Source organism: Carcharodon carcharias, chromosome 21 (genome assembly GCF_017639515.1).
Source record: "Carcharodon carcharias isolate sCarCar2 chromosome 21, sCarCar2.pri, whole genome shotgun sequence".
Taxonomy (NCBI): Eukaryota; Metazoa; Chordata; class Chondrichthyes; order Lamniformes; family Lamnidae; genus Carcharodon; species Carcharodon carcharias.
Window position 1 is genome coordinate 71,880,790 of NC_054487.1, and position 23,797 is coordinate 71,904,586.

Sequence of the window (23,797 nt, forward strand, 5' to 3'; positions counted from 1 at the left end):
TAAATACACACACTTATATTTAAAACCACATTAACATACAATAGAGAACAAGATGTAAGTTTTTTTTGTTTTTTTTTGGTTGAAGGGGAGATCGAAAAGAGTGCAGTGAGTGAGTAAAAGCAAGTCGTTGCTCTTTTTTTCTTTTTTTTTCCTCTCTCTTACCCCCTTCTTAAACTTTCGCACTCGCTTCATCAATGACTGAGCCGCGGCGGACCGGCTCTCCTCTCTTATATTGAATAAGTTTCCAGAGGTTATTATTTTTTTAACACCAACCCCCCCCCCCCCCCCCCACACACACACACACACACACACACACACTCTCTCTCACTCTCTCTTTACACACACACACACACACACACACACACCTACAACAATAACAACAATGAAAAAGATGGCAAATTCGACGGGGAAAATGCAGCCTTCAGACCCGAGGAGAAAGAGGCAGGCGTTCCTGGAGGAGCTGCGGCAGTTTCACCACAACAGAGGGTAAGGAATGAGGGGAGGGGGGGGGGGGGGGTGTAGTGATTGGGGTTGGGGGGGGGGGATTTTAAACCTGGGAGGGAGGGATAAAACTTTGGGCACTTTCCTGAAGAGGAAGAGGAGAGGAGAGGAGGAAGAGGAGGAGGGGGTCTGATTTATTCTTCTTCTTGTTCAGGACGCCTTTTAAAAAGATCCCAATAGTGGGTGGAAAGGAGCTGGATCTTCACGCTCTCTACACCAGAGTCACCAGCCTAGGAGGATTCGCCAAGGTGAATATCTCTCATGTTCTTTTCTCTCTCTCTCTCTCTCTCCCTCTTCTTCCCCCCCCCCCCCCCCCCCCCCCAAACCTTCTTAAAATCTCTGTGTTATCTCCCCACACTTGGGGAAAACTTTAGGTGGGCTGTTATTTCTGAAACAAGGAGAGGGTTTGGTGTGGTGTGGTGTGTGTGTGTGGTGTGTTGGTGTGTGGGGCAGGGAGCTGTAAATGGCAGTTGTTGGGTGTCTGTCTGTGTCTGGCCTGGTGTTGTTGCTGCCGCTTCACTGCGCGCACTTCAGCCAAGTCAAAATTAGCGGGCATGCTTAACATCGATAATCGTGAGTGTGCCTGGGGTAGGAAACGCTCTTCAGGGGACCGGCTCGCACCATTCGTTTGCCTTTTTACTCGTCGCATCGGATGGGACGGACTTCTTCGCCGTGTCAGGCTTCGTGGTTCAGGGGGAAATCGTAGGCCTCGCATAGGCCCATAGGACGGGTAGGACGGTGAAAATATTAACATTTTCAACCCTTTTTTTTTTTTGGTAGCCGGATGAAACCAGGAAAGTACAAAAGTTTTTTTTTTGCGCTTTAGGTGCTGCTGACTTTTTTTAAAACAAAAATGCTGCGCAGGTCGTGCTGTTCAAGTGGGCGAAGGAACAGATGGTATATTCCTGGTATCTGATAATATGTCTGCATATTAATCAGGTTTATTGTTTTTTGCTGCAGGTAACTGACAAGAACAAATGGTCACACATAACGGAAGAGTTAAACTTTCCAAAAGGTTGTCCTAATGCAGCGTTTGCCTTAAAACAATATTACTTACGGTAAGATTTATCCGGTATATTAATTAAATGTAATACTTGCTGTATCTGTTAAGAATTAAGGCAAGGGATTTAAGTAGCAATTTCAAAAACTAAAGGGCACTATTTATTTCGTTTTTAAAAATGTAATAATAAATCTCATTTTTAAAGAACAAAATAACAAGGAATGTTTGCAATTATTTTCAGACCTTGTTGCTTAAACTGTGGCTTCGTTTTTGGATTTTTTTCAAGTATACTGGAGAGTTGATTTTAAAAAATTTGAACTTAGAGCTCAAAATACTGTACAGGTGTGACCCACTTTTATGGAATAGTTTACAGTTAAGGCGTTCTGCAGCATTCACAGCCATACAGAAGCTACCTGCAAGGAAGTAGCATAATTGTTTACATGAAAAATCGCAGGTGTTTTGTGTTGGTCAATTTTGTTGCCAAAACTGAACTTTTTAAATGTCCATGTGATATTGTGGCACTGTACTTTAATTGTTTTCATTTTTTTCTTCAAAATAAACTTCTTCAGAGATATTTCTACAGTGATGCTTAACATAGTATGTGGCCTGTTAGTTTTTTCTAATTGAAAATTTTACCTTGTAACTCTTATTCAAAATAGTACAGCCAGTTTTGTTGTAAAGAGTTATATTTTGTAAAATGGATGAAAATGTACAGTGGTACAGTATGTTGGTCTTGCTTTGTCCCAATATTTTTACTTTCCTCTTGTATGATAAAGGATGTTGACTGTCCTGTTTTTCAAAATTATGGAAGTGAAATAATTCAACAGTAGATTTGCTGATCAGTCACAATTTTATGTTGGGGAGATTTTTCTTGCACATTAGAATTGATGGGCAGTTTGTGGATAAGAATGGGGTGAGGGGAGCAAGTTCTGTTTAAATGTGTAAGAGGTGTTGTACTTTGGAAGTACTCTGAAGTAGTAAGGTTTGTAGACTGTTGGACAGCTGTTATTTAAATATTAATTCCAGTCAACAGTGCCATACACATTTACTGGTTCAAAGTAAAATTGCCATTAGGATGTTTTAGACAAGCTGTGCAAAAGGTTTTGTGGTAACTGTAACTTGAACAATATTTAAAATTACCAGGTCATGGTATAGTTACAATTGCTCTGTTCATTTATAAGCTATTGTATTAAAGCTCCAGCAAAGGCGCATCTGTTGAATTCAGGAAATTAAGCTTGTTTGATTTATTTGGCACCTTTTGGCTAACTTGGTATGATGATACTTGAGCCTAATTTAGCAATATTTAAGTAATACAGCAGGGATTATCACAAATGAATTTGAGAGCATTCTCATGCAGAAATAATCATTGGTAAAATTAAAGCTATGCTGATCACCAGTTGGTGTGCCATTTTTTTTTCAATTTACATCCAATTGCATGTGCAGAACATCAGGACTATGGTATTTTTGTATACAAGTTATGTTTTAAGATTAGACTTGTTCCCAGTTGTTTACCCATACTGTACTCTTTCTCCAGATGAGTTATAAAGCAGCAATGCCTATTGCAATATTTTCCTCCATTTGAATTTTACTTTTTTGATATTCTACAGAGACATACATTTCCTTGCTGTTACGGAAACATAAGAAATAACAGTGCATGTGTTGTATACATTTTCATATAATTTCATAGATTTCATTTATAAATGTGGTTAATGTTGATGCCAGCCACAGACCCTTAGAGTACCTGAAAGATACTAAATACTTTATTGTAGATTGGTGAAAGGTAATTAATATATTTATAAGGTTTAAACAAAACATCTTTGCTGGAAGGCCATATAAAATAAATACCGATTACATGTTCATGAGGCACAAATAGAAATCTTAATGTTTTTATTGCACTGCCAACCTTGAGTTTCCAGTTGGATGAGGGGCCTGCCTTAAAATTGATGGAAAAGGCCGATTAAAAATTAGAATGCAGTAGGCTTTCAGAGTGCAAGCAGTAGTGATTAACAATAACTATAATGTGTGCTTAAGACAATTAAAGATGACTGGAACACTGTGGTACAATATTAAATCACCCTATTTAATTAATTTTTCAGAAGACAACCCCATTTATAGTATTGAGAAATCTTAAAAACAATCTTTTGTTTGTGCTGTCGAAATTTCTTTTGGGAAGCATTGTCTTTGTTTTAAAATTGCAGGATGGCTTTTTGCCTGATATGAATTGTAATCAACAGACTCAAGAAAGTCTGAGCAATATACCATTTATTTTTGCTCCCAGGTTAAAATAAATGAATTTTACAAAGTTTTTTTCTTCTCTTTAAGTTCAAAATCTTTGCCAAACATCCCACTTTTCAGAAAAGTGCTATAATTTAAGACTAACAATTATATTGAGTTTAGGATTTGAGAAAGTAAAGTGTACATTTAGTATGTTTTTCATCACTCTAAAAGCAGCATTATGTAAATCAGCATAAAAGGATGTTGAAGCTTTAAGCCAGTTTCTGACAACTACTTTTGATGGGAGAATATTAGTAGCTATAGTCTCCTTTTTGAATGTCGAATTTGCATAGCTCATGCTTGGTTTAAACTGTCTTAGCTTAGCAAGTATTTGTGTTTCTGACAAATGTGCTATCATCTCAACATGTTGATGGAACTGATAACATTTCTTATGCCAAAATGTTACAAAAATATTTCAAATCCTATCTATATCTTTTGTAAATACAGTACCTAGAAAATTGACAAACGACATGGTACAATTGTAGACTTTGTAGCTAATTTTGTTACACAGTTGATTCGCTGCATTAAAAGCAGCTTTTGTACATGAACAGCCCTTCATCCTGTCTCCAGGCCAGATGTGTGTGACAATTTATGGGTAAGGATATTCAAATAGATGTTGATCCTAATCTGGCACAATATGTCATGTATAACGAATTTTCAAATTGCTCATATACCATGTGGATCAAATTTTAATAGTGGGTCCCTTACTATACTCAAGTTGTAAAGTCACATGCACACCATGAAATTAGCATTATTTCTTTTTGGGTATGTGCTGCAAATAAATAATGTTTTACGTTTCAGAACTAGAATTGAGCATTGCAAAAAAAAGTTGCAGGATGGGAAGTTTACAGTTCAAAGTAGTCAGTTGACCTACATCAATTATATAATTATCACCTAATATATAATTACCTAAATTTATCTGAAGAGAACTTGTCTATTTAAATTGATACATTCCTAATGCTGCGGCATAATGAAAACTATTTTTAACTAAAGAGAAAGTGCAGTTTTTTTTTCTTTACTGTAATTTATAGTAAACAACATATAACGTGAAGCATCATGTCTGATCTCTTTGCCCCCAAAGATTATCTTTCAATCTTTAGCTATGTGCAATAAGTGTTTTCAGGCTGTATGTATGTAAAATGGTCTTTCATATTAAAATTATTTTAAAAATTATATCATCATTTAAAAAACTATTTACTCATGGTCCTCCCACTATTGGTTAGAGTGTAAGTTGTTTAGATAATCAGTTGATTGAGTGAAGACAGTCGCCCAAAACTGATGCATGCTCATTGAAAAAGGGATGTTGCAAGTTACCTGCAACGTTTCTGATGTTGAGAGATTTCTTGCAATGAGTAAGTATCAGTCATAAAATACCACTTCATACAGCAAGTGCAGTCCCTATGAATTTGTAAAGAGGATCAAATTGTATTTGTGTTTTTGATAACTTGGATGAAAATGTGTAGAATTGTTGTTAACTGCATTGGATGGGTAATGAATGAAAACATACCATAAACCTTTAAAATTATATGCATGTTGAACCTTGTGTGGCATTTTAGGCAATCTTTCAATGTTAGTGTAACATACTACCGAATATCATAATTTAGATCATGGCTTCATTTTAGTAGGTTATGACTGTAATTAATGGCTGCAGTATACACAAATGTTATAGAATCATAGAATGGTTACAGCACTGAAGGAGGCCATAAGGCCCTTCATGTCTGTACCGCTCTCTGAAAGAGCCACTCACCTAGTCTCATTCCCTGCCTTAGTCATAGAGGTCTACAACATAGAAAAAGGCCCTTCAGCCCATTGAGTCTGCGACGGTCAAACAAGTACCTAACTATTCTAATCCCATTTTCCAGCACTACGCCCATAGCCTTGTATGCCATGGTATAGCAAGTGCACATCCAAATACTTCTTAAATGTAATGAGGGTTACTTCCTCTACCACCCTTTCAAGTAGTGAGTTCCAGATTCCCACCACCCTTTCAGATAGTGAGTTCCAGATTCCCACCACCCTCTGGGTGGAAAAATTCTTCCTCACATCCCCTATAAACCTCCTTCCCCTTATCTTAAATCTATGCCCCTTGGTTATTGATCCCTCCACCAAAGGGAAAAGTTCCTTCCTGTCTACCCTATCTATGCTCCTCATAATGTTATACACCTCAATCACATCCCTCCTCTGCCTCAGGGAAAATAACCCCAGTCTATCCAATCTCTCCTCATAAGACTCTCCAGCCCAGGCAATATCCTGTTAAATCTCCTCTGCACTCTCTAGTATAATCACATCCTTCCTATAATGCGGATTCCAGAACTGCATACAATTCTCTAGATGTGGCCTAACGGCGTTTTATACAGTTCCAGCATAATCTCCCTGCTCTTATATTTTATGCCTCGGCGAATAAAGGCGAGTCTCCCATATGCTGTCTTAACCACCTTATCTACCTGTCCTGCTACCTTAAGGGACCGGTATACATGCACACCAAGGTCCCTCTGATTCTCAATACTTCCCAGGGTCCTACCATTCATCGTGTATTCCCGTGCCTTGTTTGTCCTGCCCAAGTGCATCATCTCACACTTATCCGGATTAAATTCTATTTGCCACTGATAAGCCCATCTGACCAGCCCATCTATATCCTCCTGTAATCTAAGGCTATCCTCTTCACTATTTACCACTCCACCAATTTTTATGTCATCCGTGAACTTACTGATCAACCCTCCTACTTTCAAGTCTAAATCATTTATAAAAACCACAAACAGCAAGGGATCCAACACCAATCCCTGTGGAACCCCACTGGGTACAGGCAACCAATCACAAAAACACCCCTCGATGATCATCCTCTGCTTCCTGCCACTCAGCCAATTCTGGATCCAATTTGCTAAATTGCCTTGGATCCCATGGGCTTTTACCTTCATTATCAGTCTCCCATGCAGGACCTTATCGGAAGGCTTGTTGAAGTCCAAGTGGACTACATCAAATGCATTGCCCTCATCTACGCACCTGGTTACCTCTTCGAAAAATTCAATCAAATTGGTCAGACATGACCTCCCCTTAACAAAACCATGATTTGATTAATCCCTGCCTCTCCAAGTGTAGATTAATTCTGTCCCTCAGACTTGCTTTCAATAGTTTCCCCACCACTGTGGTTAGACTGACTGGCCTGTAATTCCCTGGTTTATCCCTTCCTCCCTTCTTGAATAACGGTACCACATTGGATGTCCTCCAGTCCTCTGGCACCTCTCCTGTGGCCAGAGAGGTATTGAAAATTATTGCCAGCACCCCTGCTACCTCCTCCCTTGCCTCACTCAACAGCCTGGGATACATTTCATCCAGGCCTGGAGATTTATTTACTTTTAAGCCTGCCAGACCACTTAGAATCTCCTCCCTTTCTGTGCTAATTTCTTTAATTATATCACAGTCCTTCTGCCTGATTTCCATACCCACGTTGTCCTTCTCACTTGTGAACACCGACACAAAGTATTCATTTAGAACCCTACCTAGGTCTTCTGGCTCCCCACACAAGTTACCACTATGGCCCTTAATGGGCCCTACTCTTTCCCTAGTTATCCTCTTACTCTTAATGTAAAATAACTTTGGATTTTCCTTTTTATTTTACCTGCCAATGTTTTTTTCTTGCCCCTTTTTTGCTCTCCTAATTTCCTTTTTAAGTTTCTCCCCCTACACATTCTATACTTCTCCATGGCTTCTGCTGTTTTGAGCCCTCGGTATTTGCCTTAAGCCTCCCTTTTTCTCTTTAACCAATCCTGTATATCCGTTGACATCTAGGATTCCCTAGATTTGTTGGTCCCACCCTTTGTTTTTACTGGAATATGTTGGCCTTGTACTCTCCCTATTTCCTTCTTGAATGAATCCCACTGTTCTGATGCAGATTTACCTAAAAGTAGCTGCTCCCAGTCCACTCTGGCCAAATCATATCTGATCTTAATTAAAATCGGCCTTTCCCCAATTTAGAACTCTGATTTTTGGCCCATTCTTGCCCTTTTCCATAACTACCTTGAATGTGATGGGGTTATGATCACTTTCTTCAAAATGCTTCCCCATTGATAGCTCTACCACTTGCCCGGCTTCATTCCCATCTCTCTTGTAGGGCCTTCTATGTACTGGCTTAAAAAGCTCTCCTGGATGTAGTTTAAGAATTCTGCTCCCTCTAAACCTATCACACTATGACTAACCCAGTTAATGTTGGGGAAGTTGAAAGCCCCCACTATTACTACCCTATTATTTTTACACTTCTCTGAAATTTGCCTGCATATCTGCTCTTCTATTTCTCTCTGACTGTTTGGGGGCCTATAATACATTCCCAGCAATGTGATTGCTCCTTTTTTTGTTTTTAAGTTCTACCCATGTGGCTTCATTTGAGGAGCCTTCTAAGATGTCATCCCTCCTTACTGCTGTAATTGATTCCTTGACCAATATTGCAATACCCCCTCTTTTACCTCCTTTCCTATCTCACCTGAAGACCCTACATCCTGGAATATTGAGCTGCCAATCCTGCCCTTCTCTCAACCATGTCTCTGTGACAGCAATGACATCATACTTCCATGTGTTAATTTGTGCCCTCAACTCAGCTGCCTTATTCGTCAGACCCCTTGCATTAAAATAAATACTGTCCATCCTTGCCAAACTCCCTTGTGCCTTAACTGGCCTATAATTTCTATACCTTCCAGACTCGCTTGCTCTCTCTTCTAATTTTGGCTGTGCATCTCCCCCCTGCTGAACATCCTCTCAGGATCTCTGTAGCCCTGCAAATTTTTTCTCTTCAGATAATTATCCAATACCATTTTGAAAGCTGCGATCGAATCTACCTCTACCAGGCACTTGGGCTGTGCATTCATGATTTTATAATTTAAATTAATTAGTTCCATGCATTTTATTTTATGGTATTCAACTTCTCATTGCAGTGGTTCAAGAAGGTAGCCCATCACACCTCATGGGCAAAAAATGCTGGCCTTGCCAGTGATGCTCACATCCCATAAAGATTTAAAAAAAAATAAATTGGAGAATATTACAAGAATGCACAGCTAATTGAAAATTAGTGGATAATGCTGTGTAATGTTTGACAACTCATATGCTTGACAAATGTTAGATCATTTCAGGGAGCAATTGAATGAAAGGATTTAGCAAAGGAAACCTAACTTATACCTTTGGTCATGGTCAGTCTTCAATGTTTGCAATGAGCAGTGAAGTGGAGTTATTTATATTCCTAGGTACAGAGGAATATTCGAAAGGACATGCTTAGATAAAGATAGCCAACTGTGGCAAAGAGACATCTAATTAAATATACCTGTACATTTTAATGAGCCCTAAAGACTACAGTTTCTATGTCAATTTATAGTGAATACTGATTACGTCCATAATATTTCACCTACATGCATGAAATGCAGAAGATTGTAGGTGAATACAAATAAAAGCTTTGAACTTTAAAAAGCATGATTTATACATATATGCAAATAGCAGTTTTCAAATTTGTCATGACTTTTGTACATGGTAAATAGGTGAGACAACCAATATAATAGGATAACAAATCTAACTTGATATGATTTCCCTGTACAAAGTGGCTTATCTTTGCATTTATTTAGCAAGGTCCTTTACTGGTTGGGCGTTCAATTTGTTGTAGAATGATTTTGTTTGGGAAGGACTTTAAATTTCAAAATTCTGCGCCACTTCCTTCAAATTAATCTGTGTGGGATTTGATTCATTGATTTGGGCCAATGCTGCTTATACCCCCATAACATCAACTTGCTGACAGTCTTGTAGAATTGGATCCTCACCAAAAGCTGTCTTTAATTCTGACCTCAATGCTGGTGACCGTAACAGCTTGATGACATTCTTAACAATTTGTTTAAATGAAACAATTTTCATTAACATTGGGGAAAAAACTGATGGATGAATCACTTGGAAGTTGTCCTCCAGTGGCTAATCATGAAGCCTTGATGACAATTGAAGTTAATTTATTTGCTTTGTCCAACTGTTTCACTTGAAGTTGGCAACCAAATGGATAGAAACATAGAAAAATTATGGCATAGGAGGAGCCCGTTCAGCCTGTCATGTGTCTACTGGTCAAAAGAAGAGTTGCAGCGTTTCAAGTACAAAGCCCAGTAGTTTTAATGTAATGAGAGTTTCTGTCTCTACCACCCTTTCAGACAGAGAGTTCCAGACCCCCACATTTCTCTTCAACTCCCCACCAATCCCTTTGCCAATTAATTTTAATTTATATCCCTTGGTTATTACCCATCTGCTAATAGAATGGATAGTAGGGATCAATTTCCATCTAGGCACCACAATTAAATCTCCCTAGGATGAAATGGAAAAGAAACCACTGTTCCAAAGAAGGGTCAGATTAGACTCGAAACGTTAACTCTGTTTCTCTCTCCACAGATGCTGCTGTATCTGCTGAGTTTTTCCAGCACTTTGTTTTTATTTCAGATTTCCAGCATCTGCAGTATTTTATTTTTATTTTCTTGATTAATCCATTCCTTTCTGAATGATGATTTATTCTTTGTCTCAGAATTTTTTTTTCCAATAACTTGCCTGCCACTGAGACTACTGGTCTGTAATCACCCAGAATATCCCTAAATAAAGGTACAACATTAGGCATCCTCTAGTTGTCTGACACCACGCTTGTAGCCATAGAGGATTGGAAAATGATGGTCAGAGTCTCCACTCATCTTCTTTTGCTTCTCTTAACAGCCTGGAGTACATTTCAGCAGTGCTAGTAATTTATCTAATTTTAAGGATGCTACACACCTTAATATTTCCTCTCGCACTATGCTTATCCCACACAATATTTCAGACTCCTCCTCTTCAACTACAATGTCTGCTTCATTCCCCTATTTTGTGAAAGCAGATGCAAAGTATTCATTAAGAATCATGTTCATGTCTTCCACCTTCACATACCAGCTACCTTTTTGGTCTATAATTGGCCCTACTATTTCCTTAATAATCCCTGTACAAAGTGGCTTATCTTTGCATTTATTTAGCAAGGTCCTTTACTGGTTGGGCGTTCAATTTGTTGTAGAATGATTTTGTTTGGGAAGGACTTTAAATTTCAAAATTCTGCGCCACTTCCTTCAAATTAATCTGTGTGGGATTTGATTCATTGATTTGGGCCAATGCTGCTTATACCCCCATAAAATCAACTTGCTGACAGTCTTGTAGAATTGGATCCTCACCAAAAGCTGTCTTTAATTCTGACCTCAATGCTGGTGACCGTAACAGCAAATATATTTTGTAAGTAAAATCAAGAAAAATCCAATATTTTTTCCATGGGCTCTCTCTACTTTCCTAATCTTTTTAATTCTACACCTTCAGTTTCTATACTCTTTCTGTAATATTGAGCTGTGGCATCAGGCAAATGCTGTTTAACATCCAGGGGTCTAGATTTGGAGTTCCAGCTGTTTTTCTTAGTGGAAGTGTATTTGTTCTGAACCCTTTCTTTCTCCTCCTTGAATGAGTCCCACTGCTTTGATACTGATTTATTTTCAAGTAGCTGTTTCCAGTCCACTTTGCCAAATCACTTCTCAGCTTAGTAAATTTGGCCTTTCCCCAATCAAGAACCTTTCCTCCATGTTTATCTTTATCTTTTTCCACAACTATGCTAAATCCAGCTGAATTATGATCACCACCACTAAAATACTTCCCCAGTGATACCCCTTCCACCTGCCCAGCTTCATTTCCTAACATTAAGTCCAGAATTGTCCCTTGTTGGACTTATTACGTGCTGGCTAAAATAAGTTCTCGTGAATGCATTTTAAGAATTCTGTGCACTCTATACCTTTTATATTGACATTTACCTCAGTCAATATTAGGGTAGTTGAAATTCTTTGCTAGTATGCCCTATTGTTTTTTTCACTTCTCAGCAATTGTCCTACTCTTTTGCTATTCTGTTTGGCCCAACTCGGGATATATCGTATGCTATCAGCAGTATGTGTGCTCCTTTTTGTTTCTCAGTTCAACCCATTTGGGCTCATTTGATCCTCCTTAGATATCATCCCTCCTTACACCTGATTTCTTTTTAAATCAGTACTGTAACTCCCACTCTGTATTTATCCCTCTCTCTATCCTGTTTGAAAACTGCAACTAGAAATGTTGAGCTGCCATTCCTGCTCTTTAAACCTCATGTCATGAGAACAGTTATGGCTGGTTAGGAGACCCTGAGAGTGGTGTCCCTACCTCTGAGCCAGCAGCTCCGGGTTCCAGTCCCACTCTGGGACTTGATGGCCATGGTAGGTGTGTTCGTAATGTGGCCAAACAGGTTGATTATCAGTCTGTAAATCCTTCTAATATGCCTGATAGCAGATGAGAGTGGGAGACTTTCCTGGTCAGCCATACTGTAGAAGGCAATGGCAAACCATTTTACCGAGCATAATTATGGACCAATCCAGGCATGCCATCTGAAGGAGAAGACGACTCTGAAGTAGTTCAGAATGTGTTGGATTTGGTGCAGTTTAAAAAAAGAAAAAAATGCATTTAACAGGATGAAATTCTAGGGATTGGGTAGTATTTATAATGTTCTAAAAGAGACAAGAAATTAGATTCTGCTTGTGTGACAGTCATTATGAAAGAATGATGAAAATGAGGGATGTCCTCATCTTTGGCTGTTGCTGATGATTCGCATTTACTGATCATCTTCACTTACTGCATTTTGTCTATTGTGTATATCCAGATAGTGCTCTGTCCAGTGGTCCATAATTCCTTCTTTGGAAGTAATGATTTCTCTCGTAGTAGTATGCGGTGGACCCAATCTGGTGACAATATGGTCCAATGCCTGTTTAAGTCTGGCAAACATTCCATGTGCATCATCATTTCCAGCACACATTTGGTTACGTTGACAGAATTAGTATTTTCTCATTTGTCTAAGGTACCCTTGTTGGACATTTTGGGATTCTTTCCTCATTTGCTGTTTATTTACTCTGCTTGGGGTGTCCAAGTACTGCACGCTTGCTGCTGCCTTTGCCTCAATCATTGGAGCTAAGTCAGCTTCTGAGCATTGAAGCAGCAGAAATCATTTCTTTTCTTTACATCAAGAACGTCTTTTGCTGTTTCGTTCATTGTATCCCTGCGATGTCCATTGCTCTTTTGGAATCTTGAGGTTCACTTAGAATGGATTTTTCAGCAATGACATCAGCTAATGCTTGCTGAAATCCTTTCTCTTCTGCCCTTCTTTGAGGAGTTGCACATTTATCTATGGATGGGCTTGATGCTCTTTTTGAATAAAACTGGCCAAAGACGACTCGCGGTTTATCCACTACATCATGATGCTGGAGAAGATGACGTGTCTTCCACACTGTGTCTTGAAGCTCTGTGTCATATGAGGAGCACTAAAGATGTTGTGTGAACTCCTCTTGTGGTGCGTGATGGAGGGTGTGGCCACAAGGGCCAGTTCAAGATAATTTCTTGGGTCCCTTTTGTGAAAACCAGTGGCGCAAGAAGATCGAGGAAGGAGTAATTTGACAAGGAAGTACTCAATGAATGGCATGACACTAGGAAGTTCTGAGGAACAAAGGGACCTTGGTGTGTGTGTCCATAGATCTCTGAAGGTGGAGGGGCATGTTAGTGGGGTGGTGAAAAAGGCATTCGGGACACTTGCCTTTATCAATCGAGGCATAGGTTACAAAAGTAGGGAGGACATTTTGGAGTAGTATAAAACCTTGGTGAGACCACAGCTGGAGTACTGTGTGCAGTTCTAGCCACCACATTATAGGAAGGATGTGATTGCACTGGAGGGGGTACAGATGAGGTTCACCAACTTGTTGCCTGAGATGAAACATTTAAGTTATGAAGAGAGGTTGGATAGACTTGGGTTGTTTTCGTTGGAGCAGAGAAGTCTGAGGGGGTGACCTGATCAAGGTGTACAAGATTATGAGAGGCATGGACAGGGTAGATAGGGAATACCCCTTAGTTGAAGCGTCAGTAACAAGGGGACACAAGTTCAAGGTGAGGGGCAGGAGGTTTAGGCGGGATGTGAGGAAAAACAATTTTACCCAGAGGATGGTGATGGTCTGGAATACGCCGCCTGGGAGGGTGGTGGAGGCAGGTTGCCTCACATCCTTTAAAAAGTACCTGGATGAGCACTTGGCACATCATAACATTTCAAGGCTATGGGCCAAGTGCTGGTAAATGGGATTAGATAGGTAGGTCGGGTGTTTCTCACGTGTTGCTGCAGACTTGATGGGCCGAAAGGCCTCTTCTGCACTATCTGATTCTGTGACTTGGCTTGCAGAGGAGAAGCTATTTGAGTTGTGGTAATGGATGCTAGTTCACTTTTCAGTGAAATCCAGGGATGTTTCTCAAATTCAGGATGAAAATGAGACCCGACTCAGCACTAAACCCCAACCTCAATATTTCAATAAAAACCAACCTCAACATTCAGCCCCCGCCTCAGCACCAACCTAAATTACCTGTATTCAAATACTTACATTGTAACAATTTGTCCCTCTTTCCTCAGAGATGTCTTACTAGTTATCATGAGACAGGATTTTAGTTCCTGGGTTCTGACCCTGCCACTGAAATAAAATACAGATCAAGAAAGCACGTTTGAGAGTGGCGGGACCAGAGGAAGATTTTGGCCAATAAAGTGGACAATTAAGTGGTCCATTTAAGGACTGAGGGTGAGTTCCCAAGATTTGGGGCCCAATAGTAGGCTGTCCAAAACTGGAAGATCAGCTGTCCCACGGCCAGAGGTGGATGCTGCTGAAGTCAGTGGGCAGCGGTGAGGACATCTCAAGGTGAAGGCCCTCTTTCAATATTTAAAAATAAAAAGTGGCCACTGCTGCTGGGCTGTCATTGTGGAAGGGAATCCCTGCATAAGGTTGCCTGTGGCCACAGCTGTGGCCCTCTCGCAATGGCAGCTGTGGGTGGGGGTTCGGGAAAGGAAACTAAATGATGCATTGCTGGCCTTCTGACCTGCCAAGAGGCTGATTCCATCTATTGGCTAGGCTTCGGCCACAGCAGGAGGGCTGCTTGGAGTGCCCTCAATAGGCACTTTAATTGACCTAAATGGCTACCCTACCTTGCCAATAAACTGAAGGGTGGGGAGCAGTGTGGTGAATAATGAAATGGGGGAATGCAGAATGAGTGTTGCAAGTTTTGATTTTGGGCTCATCCTATTTCTAATTTAACACTAATAACCTGGTTCAAAAGCTCTATACAAATCTGACATACAATCGCTAGCATTGGATTTGGGAACATTAGGCATGGGAGGCCATTCAGTCCTTCGAGCCTTCTCTGCCAACAAATTGTGGCAGATTTGTACCTCAATTCCATATGTCCATCCAAAACTGAATACAGTACTCCAAATGGGGCCTGACCAAAGTTCTTGCTAATATCTTTCCAAATGTTTGAGAAAATTAAATAACTTGAAGATTGATTATAAATGTTGTTTTGTTTTATGTGAAGATTTACTTTAAATGCATGCTCTCACTATTACAGTGAATTTTCACAATGCAGGTTGTTGAGTATCATCATTGGCATGACGGTTGCAATAACTTAGACCATCCAAAAGCAGTTATGCCAGGGATTAAATATGTGTTGACACTTATCTTGAAACTCATCATTTGGTAGTGCAGAGCTGGAGTATTGCTGAAAAAGCGAGACTTTTTTTGATTAAAGCTTTCATCTTGCACTTATCAGGTCAATTCGCAAAAATACCAAATGTAAAGGGAAGAACAATTTATATGAGAAGAGAGTGCTGATTCGTTGGCAAATGGACTCTGGTAGAGACGTTGTCATGGAGAATGCAGTTGACAGTGGCTGATGGTTAACTGCCAAGCATTGATTGAAATTTAAACCAGGCGGCTTAACTCTGCTCAAGGCATTGCCTTGAGGAATGAACCAGCGAATGGCTGCCACTTGTTTTTTTGAAACAGGTGCGAAGTGTCTACAAGTTCTTTCTGTCTACAAAGAGGAGGGTCCTGTGTATTAATATTATGTAACTTCCAGTATATGCAAATGTGCCACATTGCAAGCCCGAATAACGATGTTAAATTGGTTGTCAGCGTGATTCTTAGCACACTGAGTATTATTTAGTAAATTTAGTCTGTACCTTGCCCATTGCGAACAGTGGAAGGGGCATGCTGTTTGATATGACCCGCCAGACTTTGGGGCATATGGCCTACATACCTTGCATCACACAGGCACTGAAATTCATACACCACATTACTCATTTGTATGATAGGCAGAACAACTTTTTGGCTTGACGGCAGCATCCGGTTGGTGGCAAATATACTCTCGTTGCTACTGCATAGTAGTAGCGTGAAACAGCTAGCTTCACCTGTTGCTCAATTTGGGCTGTAGCTTGCAAAAATCAAAACTCAGTGTCCGACATTAGATATGATTGTGCAATTGGATAACATTTTCTAAATAATCCTCAGTGTGCTAAGAATTACGCTGACAACCAATTTAAGATTGTATGTTGGGGTCGCATTTACATGTCCTGGGAACCACATATACTAATATGCAGGCCCCTGTTCTTTGCACACTGAAAGAACATGTACACACTTTGCACCTGTTTCAACTAAACAAAATAAGTGATGGTCATTCGCTGGTTCATCGGTCAAGGCATTGCACTGAGGAATCAGAGTTAAGCTGCCTGGTTTAAATTTCAAACAATGCTTGGCAGTTAGCTGCCAGTCGCCAACAACTGGTGCATTCTCCACGGCAACGCCCCCACCAATCAGAGTCCACTTGCCAATCAATCAACACTCCTCTCATATGGTATAAATGGTTGTTTCCTTTTATATTCAGTATTCTTGTGAATTGTCCTGATGAGTGCAGATGAAAAGCTTCAACGAATGGTGCTGAATATTGTGCAATCATCAGCAAACATCCCCACTTCTGACATTATGATGGATGGAAGGTCATTGATGAAGCAGCTGAAGATGGTTGGGCCTAGCACACCACCCTGAGGAACTCCTGCATTGATGTCCTGGAGCTGAGATGACTGACCTCCAGCAACCACAACCGTCTTCCTTTGCGCTAGGTATGACTCCAACCAGTGGAGAGTTTTCCCCCTGATTCCCATTGACTCCAGTTTTGCTAGGACTCCTTGATACCACACTCTGTCAAGGGCAGTCACACTCACCTCACCTTGGGAGTTCAGCTCTTTTGTCCATGTTTGAACCAAGGCTGCAACGAGGTCAGAAGCTGAGTGGCCTTGACGGAACCTAAACTGGGCATCAGTGAGCAGGTTAATCTAATCAAGTGCCACTTGATAGCACTGTTGATGATCCCTTTCATTACTTTACTGATGATTGAGAGTAGACTAATGGGGTGGTAATTGGTCGGGTTGGATTTGTTCTGCTTTTTGTGTACAGGACATACCTGGGCAATTTTTCACATATCCGGATTGACGCCAGTGTTGTAGCTTTACTGGAACAGCTCGGCTAAGGGCGTGGCAAATTCTGGAGCACGTCTTCACTATTGTTGCTGGAATATTGTCAGGGCCCATAGCTTTTGCAGTATCCAGTGCTTTCAGACGTTTCTTGATATCACGTGGAGTGAATCAAACTGGCTGAAGACTGGCATGTGTGACGCTGGGGACCTCCGGAGGAGGCCGAGATGGATCATCCACTTGGCACTTCTGGCTGAAGATTGGTGTGAATGCTTCAGCCTTATCTTTTGCTCTACTGTGTTGGGTTCCTCCATTATTGAGGATGGGATATTTGTGGAGCCGCCATCTCCAGTGAGTTGCTTAATTGTCCACCACCATTCACAATTGGATGTGGCAGGACTGAAGAGCTTAGATTCGATCTGTTGATTGTGGGATCACTTAGCTCTGTCTGTCATCGCTGCTTATGCTGTTTGGCATGCAAGTAGTCGGGTTTTATAGCTTCGCCATTCTTAGGTATGCCTGGTGCTGCTCCTGGCATGCCCTCCTGCACTCTTCATTGAACCAGGTTTGATCCCCTGGCTTGATGGTAATGGTAGAGTGGGGGATATGCCGGGCCATGAGGTTACAGATTGTGTTCAAGTACAATTCTGCTGCTGCTGATGACCCACAGTGCCTCATGGATGCCCAGTCTTGAGTTGCTAGATCTGTTCAAAATCTAACCCTTTTCGCATGGCGGTAGTGCCATACAACACAATGGGGGATATCCTCAATGTGAAGGTGAGACTTTATCTCCACAGCGACTGTGTGCAAAGGCTACTCCTTCCGATAATATGTCTTTCCCTCTTGGTTCCCTCACCACCTGCTGCAGACCCAGTCTAGTAGCTATGCCCTTTAAATTGGGCCAGCTCAGTCAGTAGTGGTGCTCCTGATTTACCTTTGGTGATAGACATGGAAATCTCCCACCCAGAGTACATTCTGTGTCCTCCAAGTTGGAGTAGCACTGATTCATCAGCTGAGGGAGGGCAGTATATGGTGATCAGGAGGTTTCCTTGCCATTGTTTGACCTGATGCTATGAGACTTCATGGGGCCTGGAGTCAATGTTGATGACTCCCAGGGCAACTCCCTCCTGACTGTATACCACTGTGCTGCTACCTCTGCTGGGTCTGTCCTGCCGATGGGATGTTCCAGAGATGGTGATGGTGGTGTCTAGACCGTTATCCGTAAGATATGATTCTGTGAGGATGACTGTGTCAGGCTGTTGCATGACTAGCTTGTAAGACAGCTCTCCCAATTTTGGCACCAGCCCCCAGATGTTAGTAAGGAGGACTTTGCAGGGTCGACAGGGCTGAGTTTGCTGTTCTTGTTTCTGGTGCCCAGGTTGAAGCCGGGTGGTCCGTCCAGTTTCATTGCTTTTTTGAGACTTTGTAGTGGTTTGATACAACTAACTGGCTTGCTAGGCCATTTCAGAGGGCAGCTAAGAGTCAACCACATTGCTGTGGGTTTGGATTCATTTGTAGGCCAGACCAGATAAGGATAGCAGATTTCCTCCCCTAAAAGACATTAGTGAACCAGATGGGTTTTTACAACAATCAGCATTAGACGTTTTAATTCCAGATTTTTATTTAATTCAAATTCCATCAACTAGTCCCCAGAGCATTATCCTGGGTCTCTAGATTACTAGTCCAGCGACAATACCACTACGCCATCGCCCCTGCCCCCTCCCCCCCGATTATCAGTTCACTTTCGCTAGCTCTGTTTTCACACCCTGGTTTAAGTTTAAAATACTAGTCTTAGACTCACTCTTCTCTCCCTCAAACTGAATGTAAATTCAATGATATTGTGATCACTGTTACCTTAGGGTGCCTTCATTATAAGGTCATTAATTAATCCTATCCTGTTGCACAACGCCAGGTCTAGTATATTCTGCTCCCTCGTTGGCTCCAGAACGTGCTGACCTAAGAAGTGATCCTGAATTTGTCATCTATATTACCTTTCTGACAAGCTCCCACTATTTCTTCTTTGATACCCTGTTTTGTCATGTGATTACTGTTAGGGAGCCTGTACACCACTCCCATAAGTGACTTCTTGCCTTTATCATTCCTCATCTCTACCTAAACTGCTTCTGTGTCCTGGCTTCCTGAGCTTAGATCATCCTTCTCTATATGCTGATGTCATTAATTAACAGAGCCACCCTGCAACCTTTTCCTAACTTCCTAGCCTTCCTAAAGGTCACATACCCTTCAATATTCAGTTCCCAATCTATGCCATCCTGCAGCCATGTCTCTGTAATGGCTATTAGATCGTACTTTTTTTCTGTTTGCAATATTAGTCCATCTGCCTTGTTTTGAATCTCCATGCATTCAGGCACAGAGCCTTAAGTTTTGTCCTGTTATTGTTTTTGAAACTTCTTGCCTTACCTGTTGGTTTACTCTTAGACTTGTACTCTGTCTCCTCTTGTCGTTGTCTGTTTATCATTTTCCATATTAGTACCTTCCCCTCTTATCTGTTTGATACATCACATTTCCCCACATTTGATCCCTTGGCCCCACTATTTAGTTTAAAACCCTTTCTACTTGCTGTTTATGCAGTTTCCCAGAACACTCGTTTCAGCGTGGTTCAGGTGTAGACCGTCCCGACGGTACAGCCCCCACTTTCCCCAATACTCGAGCCAGTGCCCCAAGAACCAGAACCCTCTCCTCCCACACCAGATTTTGAGCCACGCATTCATCTCTCTGATCTTACTTCCCTCTGGCAATTCGCTCATGGCTCAGTTTTGAGGTTCTGCTTAATTTGGTATCTAACTCGTCATACTGACTATGCAGAACCTCTTTCCTTGTCCTGCCTATGTCATTAGGACCTACGTGGACCACGAGCCTCTGAATCTTTAAATCCCTTTTACAATGTGGAGACCAGAATTGTTTAACTTGACTCCCCTGCTTTCAACTCTATTGCTCTAGAAACGAATCCCAGTGCTTGGTAAGGTTTTTTAATGACCTTTTCAACCTGCAGTGCTACTTTTTGTAATTTGTACGTCTGCAACACACATTCCTTTGCTTCTCTTGCCCTATTTAGACTTGCATTATCCAAGCAGTATGTGGCCTCCTATTCTTAGCAAATGCTTCACCTCACACATAACTGTATTCAAATTAATTTGTCAATTATACACCCATTGTGCTAGTTTATTAAAGTATTCTTGAATTTTGTCACATTTTTCCTTTATATTAACTACATCCTCCCTCTTAATGTGGTGTTTTCTTCAAATTTATAAATTATACTTCTGATGCTTGAGAGAAGTGTGGACAACTGTGTCCCAGCACTGATCCTTGTGGAACGCTTCCTACCTTGTGACAGCTTGAATAGAAAGTAAACACTAACTGATGAGTTCACTTTCAACAGGAGCTCCGCTCACTTGCCACTTCAAATGTTCTTTTATTTAAAATTGCAGCTGTAAATGTTTAAATTACTCCAAATTTAAGTCCTGCTGGAAACAAAGAAGTTTAAACTTTTAAAATGCATTTGTATTTCAAGTGCCAGTGAGTGGCATGTATTTTGTTGATTGTGTAATATCCAGCTGGTATTGTGCTCTGCCCACTGTCACTTAAATTAGCCATTCAGAACTTGAGTGTTAAAGGAGTCTGTTGTTGCCAACTGGCATACAATTCAACAATATATTCTGTTCACTTGTACTTTTAAAATCAAAATCAGTTTAAAAATCTGAAAAGCCCTTTGTTTCTAGCAGCAATATGGTTGAGCTCCATTTGCATTATGGTGTAGGTTTTGGGGCAAGCAGTGCTATACTGGCTTCATGGCTATCATATGAGCCGATGAATTAGGAGCAGGATTGGGCCAAATTTCCTGCTTTCTGTCTTCCTAATTTCTTGAAGAAAGGAATTACATTTGTGATTTTCTGATTTGATGGGAGCTTTTTCCAGAATCTAGGATATTTTGGAAAATTAAAACAAATGCATCTACTATGTCAGCAATCACTTCTTTTAAGGCTCCAGGCTGAAGTCCAACAGGACCTGGGGATTGCCAGCCTGCAGTTCTAATTTTCTCAGTACCCTTTCCCTGGTGGTTGTAATTATTCTACGTTTCTCTCCTCCCTTTCACCTCTTAATTTACATTTATTACAATCAGTTGCCAGAAAGAAGTTAAGCCCGCTGGGTCGCTGGACGAGTTATCTAGAGACCCAGGCTAATGCTCTGGGGACTTGGGTTTGAATCCCGCTACAGTAGAGGGTAGAATTTTAATTCCAGATTTTTGTTGAATTCAAAGTCTAATGATGACCATGAAACCATTGTTGATTGTTTTAAATACACATCTGGTTCACTAATGTACTTTAGGGAAGGAAATCTGCAGTCCTTACCTTGTCTGGCCTACATGTGACTCCAGACACATAGCAATGTGGTTGACTAAAATTGCCTAGCAAGCCACTCACTCGGTTGTATCAAACCACTACAAAGCCTCAAAAAAGGAATGAAACTGGACGGACTACCCGGTTTCGACCTAGGCACCAGAAACAACAACGGCAAACTCAGTCCTGTCGACCCTGCAAAGTCCTCCTTACTAACATCTGGGGGCCAGTGCCAAAATTGGGAGAGCTGTCCCACAGACTAGTCAAGCAACAGCCTGACATTGTCATTGTCACAGAATCATATCTTACAGATAATGTCCCAGACACCACATCACCGCCCCTGGGTCTGTCCTGTCCCACCGACAGGGCAGACCCAGCAGAGGTGGCGGCATAGTGGTATACAGTCGGGAGGAAGTTGCCCAACATCGACTCCGGACCCCATTGAAGAAGGTGAGGGAACCAAGAGAGAAAAGCATCCTTGACCTCATCCTCACCAACCTGCCAGCCGTCAATGCATCTGTCTATGACCGTATTGGTAGGACTGACTGCTGCACAGTCGCTGTGGAGACAAAGTCCTGCCTTCACATAGAGGATACCCTTCCATCATGTTGTGTGGCACTGCCACCCTGTAAATAGGATAGATTTCAAACAGATCTAGCAACTCAAGATTGAGCATCCATGAGGTCCTGTGGGTCATCAGCAGCAGCATAATCGTACTCAAAACAGAATCTGTAACCACATGGCCTGGCATATCCCCCATTCTACCGTTACCAGCAAGCCAGGGGATCAGCCCTGGTTCAATGAAGAGTGCAGGAGGGCCTGCTAGGTGCAGTACCAGGCATACCTTAAAAAAAAAAAGAGGTGTCAACCTGGTGAAGCTATAACTTGGACTACTTGCATGCCAAATGGCATAAGCAGCAAGTGATAGACGGAGCTAAGCAGTCCCACGACCAATGGATCAGATCTAAGCGCTACACCTCTGCCACATCCAGTCGTGAATGCTAGTGGGCAATTAAACAACTCACTGGAAGAGGACAATCTACAAATATCCCCATCCTCAATAATGGGGGAGCCCAGCACATTAGTGCAAAAGATAAGGCAGAAGCATTTGCCACAATCTTCAGCCAGAAATGCTGAATGGATGATCCATCTTGGCCTCCTCCGGAGGATCCCGTGTCGCAGATGCCAGTCTTCAGCCAATTCGATTCACTCCTCATGATATCAAGAAATGGCTGAAGACGCTGGATAGTGCGAAGGCTATGGGCCCTGACAATATTCTGGAAATGGTACAGAAGACTTGTGCTCCGGAACTTGCCGTGTCCCTAGCCAAGCTGTTCCAGTACAGCTACAACACTGGCATCTACCCAGCTATGTGGCAAGTTGCCTTGGTATTTCCTGTACACAAAAAGCAGGACAAATCAAATACGGCCAATTACTGGTCCTTCAGTCTACCCTTGATTATTGGTAATGTAACGGAAGGAGTCATCAACAGTGCTATCCAGTGGCACTTGCTTAGCAATAACCTGCTCACTGATGCTCAGTTTGGGTCCCGCCAGGGCCACTCAGCTCCTGACCTCATTACAGTCTTGGTTCAAAGATGGACAAAAGAGCTGAATTTCCCAAGGTGAGGTGAGTGTGACTGCACTTGACATCAAGGCTGTATTTAACCGAGTGTGGCATCAAAAGGAGCCTTAGCAAAACTGGAGTCACTGGGAATCAGGGAGAAAACTCTCTGCTGGTTGGAGCCATACCTAACACAAAGGGAAATGGTTGGTGGTTGTTGGATGTCAGTCAGCTCTTCTCCAGGACATCACTACAGGAATTCTTCAGGGTCGTGTCCTAGGCCCAACCATCTTCAGCTGCTTTATCAATGACCTTCCATCCATCATAAGGTCAGAAGTGGGGATGTTCAGCACCATTTACAACTCCTCAGATACTGAAACAGTCCATGTCCAAATGCAGAAAGACCTGGACAATATCAGGGTTGAGCTGACAAATGGCAAGTAACATTCGCGCCACAAAAGTGCCAGGCAGTGACCATCTCCAACAGGAGAGAAACTAACCATTGCTCCTTGACGTTCAATTGCATTACCATCACTGAATCCCCCACTTATCAACATCTTGGAGGTTACCATTGACCAGAAGCTGAACTGGACTAGCCATAGAAACACTGTGGCTACAAGAGCAGGTCAGAGGCTAGGAATGGTGCAACTAGTAACTCAACTCCTGAACCTCCAAAGCCTGTCCACCATCTACAAGGCACAAGTCAGGAGTGTGATGGAATACTTAGCACTTGCCTGGATGAATGCAGCTCCC

General features: G+C 41.6%; 1 protein-coding gene across 5 annotated transcripts in view; it reads left to right on the forward strand.

Annotated features, from left to right (window-relative positions):
* Nucleotides 1–299: 299 nt before the first annotated feature.
* The window catches only part of arid2 (AT rich interactive domain 2 (ARID, RFX-like)), a 112,628-nt gene continuing 89,130 nt past the window's right edge, over nucleotides 300–23,797 (forward strand). For 4 of the 5 annotated variants that reach the window (XM_041215746.1, XM_041215750.1, XM_041215747.1 and 1 more), the window contains exons 1-3: nucleotides 300–486; nucleotides 656–749; nucleotides 1,462–1,559. In XM_041215746.1, coding sequence (XP_041071680.1) covers nucleotides 383–486; nucleotides 656–749; nucleotides 1,462–1,559 — 296 coding nt within the window. In that variant the 5' untranslated portion in view covers nucleotides 300–382. Of the gene's footprint in view, nucleotides 487–655; nucleotides 750–991; nucleotides 1,232–1,461; nucleotides 1,560–23,797 lie in introns of those variants that run through there. The other variant, XM_041215749.1, reaches the window with a different exon arrangement.